Consider the following 5,470-nt stretch of genomic DNA (forward strand, 5'->3'; position numbering starts at 1 on the left):
ACATAACTCCATGAGAAAACTAAAAACTAAGAGGCTCAGCCGGTAGAGGTACTTGCTGCCAACCTGAAAACCTGAGCTCAATCGCGGGGACACACATGATGGGGAGAACCGCTCATACAGTGTCCACCCCCGAGTCCATGGGACTAAAAATTAACTATAGTAGTGGTTTGAAACAGATTATTTTAAGAGCTCTAAGATCTTCAAATCAGAAAAGGAACCACTTCCCAAATAATTACAGCCGCCAAACGGGTTCTTACAAAATCTGCCCTAAGTTTGGCAGTTGGGCTGGTTCACAGAAGCTGGAACAAGCGTGGCCAGACTTGGCCTCAGCATCAAACCCTCTTACACTTGCCTGCTGGCTCTTGTTTCAGGAACCTGAGTGCATCTTTCTATACTCCCTGTGGCCACTATGAAAAGATGCTGTCATTTTTGTTACTTAGAGTAAATCTGTGTTATACAGGATCTGGAATACAGCTTGCACTTCCCTGCAACATTCAGGGAGGTTTTTGTTGTTGTTGTTATTTAGATTCACTTGAAGACCCCATCAGGTTTCTGTATACTAAAGGGGGGGTGTAGTTTACCAAAATTCTTCACCCTTTAAACTGTTGGTTATTTGAGGCAGGAACTTCACCTGAGAATTAGAGAAAATTGGATTAGATAAATTTCACATCATACTAACTTAAAGATCAATATGAGTAAAATATGGGAAGAAGAAATTGAAAACTCCAGACAGCAATTTTGCAATCAAGTTCAGCTTTACTATAAATTTGCATTTATGTCTTCACAGAATATACCTGTCTTTAAAATTACTGAAATGTTTATTTTAATCTCAAAGTAAAAATAAACAATTCAAGCCCCTCTGTATTCAGTGGTACCAAGCAAGCTTCCATTGGACAGGTGTGCAAACATCAGGTTTCCCATTTCCAGCAATTCTCCACGTACAAACTAAGCTTAACCAAAAAAAAAAAAAAAGAAAGAAAAAGAAAAAATGCTCAAATCAGCAATCACTTAAAATGTTAAAATGCATTAAAGAGAAACCTCATTTCCCCTCATTCCCCCCTCCAAACCAAACTTTAGAACTAACCTTTTATAACTAAACTAAGGTGTTGCACCTTTCCTTTCTGATGCCCGCACCAGGCTAAAGATTTCCAACAACAGATCTCTCTTGGCACGAGGACATTTCAAAAAAAAAAAAAAAAAACAAAAGGGGAAGGGGGAGTGAGGAGGGAGAAAGGAAAAGAGATTTACGCGGACTGCAGTGCACTTAGTCCACTTCCTCGATGGTGGGGCCTCCAGAGGAGCCGCCGCCTCCGCCGCCGCCAGGACCGCCTTGGTAAAGTTTGCTGATGATGGGGTTGCACACTCTCTCAAGCTCTTTCTGTTTGTGTTCGTACTCATCTTTCTCGGCCATCTGGTTTCGGTCGAGCCAGTTGATCACCTCCTGACACTTGTCGAGGATCTTGTTTTTGTCCTGCTCGCTAATCTTGCCCCTCAGTTTCTCGTCTTCCACCGTCTGCTTGATGTTGTAAGTATAGGACTCAACTGCGTTTTTGGCTGCCACGCGATCGCGATTAGCTTCATCTTCCGATTTGTACCGCTCTGCCTCCTGCACCATACGGTCAATGTCGTCCTTGCTCAGACGACCTTTGTCGTTGGTGATTGTGATTTTATTTTCCTTACCGGTGCTCTTGTCGGCAGCAGTGACGTTAAGGATGCCGTTGGCATCGATGTCGAAGGTGACCTCGATCTGGGGGACCCCGCGGGGTGCTGGGGGGATCCCAGTCAGGTCGAACTTGCCCAAGAGGTTATTGTCCTTGGTCATGGCCCGTTCGCCCTCGTACACTTGCACCAGCACGCTGCTCTGGTTGTCTGAGTAGGTAGTGAAGGTCTGCGTCTGCTTGGTGGGGATCGTGGTGTTTCTCTTAATGAGCGGGGTCATGACACCGCCAGCTGTTTCGATGCCAAGCGACAATGGAGTCACGTCGAGTAACAGCAGATCCTGCACATTCTCGGATTTGTCGCCGATGAGGATAGCCGCCTGCACAGCGGCACCATAGGCCACCGCCTCGTCTGGGTTGATGCTCTTGTTCAGCTCTTTGCCATTGAAGAAATCCTGCAGGAGCTTCTGGATCTTAGGGATGCGGGTGGAGCCGCCCACCAGCACTATCTCCTGGATCTGGCCCTTGTCCAGCTTGGCATCGCGCAGAGCCTTTTCCACCGGCTCCAGGGTCCCTCGGAAGAGGTCGGCGTTGAGCTCCTCGAAGCGGGCGCGGGTGATGGACGTATAGAAATCCACGCCCTCGTAGAGCGAGTCGATCTCGATGCTGGCCTGCGTGGACGAACTCAGGGTGCGCTTGGCGCGCTCGCAGGCAGTGCGCAGCCGGCGCACCGCGCGCTTGTTGGGCCCAATGTCCTTCTTGTGTTTGCGCTTGAACTCCTCCGCCAGGTGGCTGACCATACGATTGTCGAAGTCTTCGCCACCCAGGTGGGTGTCGCCGGCCGTGGACTTCACCTCGAAGATGCCATCCTCGATGGTCAGGATGGACACGTCGAAGGTACCCCCGCCCAGGTCGAAGATGAGCACGTTCTTCTCTCCGCCCGCGCAGCCCTTCTTATCCAGGCCATAGGCGATGGCCGCTGCCGTGGGCTCGTTGATGATGCGCAGCACATTGAGGCCCGTGATGGTGCCCGCGTCTTTGGTGGCCTGGCGCTGCGAGTCGTTGAAATAGGCGGGGACGGTGATGACCGCGCTCTGCACCTTGCCCCCCAGGTAGGCTTCGGCGATCTCCTTCATCTTCGTGAGGACCATGGAGGAAATCTCCTCCGGGAAGAAGGTCTTCATCTCCCCCTTATATTCCACCTGCACTTTGGGCTTCCCACCCTCGCTCACCACTCTGAACGGCCAGTGCTTCATGTCCGACTGCACCGTGGCGTCCTCGAACTTCCTCCCGATCAGCCTCTTGGCGTCGAAGATGGTGTTCGTGGGGTTCATGGCCACTTGGTTCTTGGCGGCGTCGCCGATGAGGCGCTCGGTGTCGGTGAAGGCCACGTAGCTGGGGGTGGTGCGGTTGCCCTGGTCGTTGGCGATGATCTCCACCTTGCCATGTTGGAAGACCCCCACGCAGGAGTATGTGGTGCCCAGGTCGATGCCGATGGCCGGGCCGCGGGCGGACATGCTGACTGTAAAAACAAACAGACAGCGACGTTAGGACGAGAGACACGGCGAGCTCGGACCCCAGCCAACGGTCACCCCGCACAGCTCTCCTCGAGCGCGACCTGCGTCTCCCGGCTCCCGGGGCTCTGTTCCCCGCTCTTATAGACGCCCCCCTGCCTTCTGGAAGCTCCCAGAGCCAATCCGCCCCCGGGACCGCCCGCACCAACCCATCCGGCGCCCCCACAGGCTCGCCTGGTCGGAGTGACCAGCCGGTGGTCCAACAGATAGCTAGTTGGCTGGGGGGCGGGACTCCGGCCCCGGGCGGGGAGGCCGAGGGGCGGCCGTTATGCAAATGAGGCCTCGCCCAGTGTCTCCCGCTGCTTGGGGGCGTTAGGCTCGCGCCCGGGAAACCGGGGCGTATGCCCCTTCTCCGTCCCGCCCTCTCTCTGCCGTTTCTACAGTGTGATTCGTTGACATCTATCAGATTGGCAGGGCAGGTGCCCAATGAGCAGTGCGGAACCCTAAGCGTGCGGCGGAGGGGGCGGGAGAGGCAGGGCGGATGGGGAGCTGGTCTCCCCGGGGGTTTAAGTGTGGTTCAGTACCGTGTCCTGCCGCGGAACCAGCTTCCCGGGGGCCGAATTCTTTCTGGGGGCGGTTGCACGGAATAAAGAACGGCTGGGACCGGCTCTCATCTTCCCTTCCCCGTGGGGCTGGGCGTGGGGCGGTTCCAGGGCGGGGACTGAGAAGTCGGGCGGAGGCGAGTTTTTCCTCGCGCCTCGGTCGGTGCGCGGCGGGAAGGCTGCGCGGTGCTTACCCGGGAGGCGCGAGTTCACGGCCCGCGGGCCTCCTTACTCGGTCCCGCTGTCCCCCACCCCCGCCCTCCGCTTGCTCCGTTTTCTCTTTCAAGCGCCCATATCGGCGATTTTGGCTCCTTTCCGGTACCGTGAAATACGCCCGTGTCACCCCTCTGACTACCGTCCGCGCACGGGAGATCCGGTTTAGGAACTAGTCGTTTTGCGGCTGTGCCCGGTTGAAGAAATTAGGTTGGCAGCATAGACTTGTGAGAGAAGGTAGATGAAAAAGAGTCCCCATATTTCGCTCCCTGTGTGGACCGGATCCGAGAATAATTCTGGAAAGCGCTCTCTGGCGCGAGGGGGTGGACCGAACGAAGCTGGCTCTGGTAAAAGGACTCCTGGTGGAAAACGGAGAGCTGTAACGTAGAGCCACCGCTTCGCCTTACGGATGGGTAGCCGAGCACAGTCAATCCCGAAAACTTTGGCAGGTGCCTAGTATGAGATGAAAAGAAAAAGGGAAATGGTCCATTCTCAGGCCGTTGTGTGATGAAGGGGTAAAATAATTCAAGAGACGTGCAATGAGAGCACGGGGCCGGGGCGCACACAGACCTAGGTAAAATGCCAACGAGTGCGTCCCGGAAGAGGCGGCATGCCTAAAGTCTTGCCAGGACGGTAAGAAAGGCGTTCTTCATCCAGGTTGAGGTGTTGGAGTGTGGGCAGGGACGAGGGCAGATGAGTTCGGGGTCAGGATACGCTCAGCAGGCTTTTGTGCAGTTGGGATTGTTTTTTATTTTTGAAGCTTCAGGAGAGAAGCGCCCTTTATAACTGGCTAGTGCGTTGTGTAAGACAGTAATGGAGAAGAAATTTCGTGTGAGAACCACGAAAGTTTTCCGTGTCCAAAATGTAATGTTGACAGAATTTTATAACACTTTAAAATATTTTTTACTCGTGTGTGGGTGTGTGTGCGTGTGTGTGTAGAGGGGGTATGTGCCTTGTGGTGCAGGTACCTGCAGAGGCCCTAGAGCTGGAGTTAAATACGGTCTCAAGCCACCTGACGTCGATGCTGGGAACTGAACCCCCAGTCCTCCGGTAGAGCAATAAGTGCTCTTCAGTCTTGAGCCATCTCTCCAGCTCAGAATTCTATAAAATTTAGTCAAGAAAAATTTAAAGATTCTTTTACTTATTCCTATAGGTAATTTCTATTTTTAAAAAACACATTTGCTGTTGATTTCTTCATCTCATTGATATAGCTGGTTTAACTACAATTCTCTATTTTCCATGAAAGAAATTAAAGAAAATTTTGAAATAGGAAGAGTGTTAAAGAAAATATCAGATCGGGTGGTGGTGGTGCACACCTTTAATCCCAGCACTTGGGAGGCAGAGGCAAGCAGTGAGTTCCAGGCCAGCCTGGTCTACAGAGTGAGTCCCAGGCTCCAAAGCTACACAGAGAAACCCTGTCTTGAAAAACAAAATCAAACCAAAAACTCAGACCAGGCATAGTGATATATGCTTACATACCCAG

At 52.8% G+C, this 5,470-nt stretch overlaps 1 protein-coding gene across 3 annotated transcripts; it reads right to left on the reverse strand.

Moving 5' to 3' along the window:
* Window positions 1-748: 748 nt before the first annotated feature.
* Hspa2 (heat shock protein family A (Hsp70) member 2) lies at window positions 749-3,773 on the reverse strand. 3 transcript variants are annotated; one of them, XM_057782528.1, is made up of 2 exons: window positions 3,757-3,773; window positions 749-3,180 (listed from the first exon to the last, which is right to left on the reverse strand). In XM_057782528.1, the coding sequence occupies exon 2, from the start codon at window positions 3,173-3,175 to the stop codon at window positions 1,265-1,267; it is 1,911 nt and encodes a 636-aa protein (XP_057638511.1). In that variant the 5' UTR covers window positions 3,176-3,180; window positions 3,757-3,773; the 3' UTR covers window positions 749-1,264. The 3 variants fall into 3 exon arrangements, with proteins under 3 accessions (XP_057638511.1, XP_057638509.1, XP_057638510.1); XM_057782526.1 differs by lacking the exon at window positions 3,757-3,773 and adding an exon at window positions 3,407-3,538; XM_057782527.1 differs by lacking the exon at window positions 3,757-3,773 and adding an exon at window positions 3,378-3,384.
* Window positions 3,774-5,470: the final 1,697 nt, after the last annotated feature.

This window comes from Chionomys nivalis, chromosome 10 (assembly GCF_950005125.1).
Source record: "Chionomys nivalis chromosome 10, mChiNiv1.1, whole genome shotgun sequence".
Taxonomy (NCBI): domain Eukaryota; kingdom Metazoa; phylum Chordata; class Mammalia; order Rodentia; family Cricetidae; genus Chionomys; species Chionomys nivalis.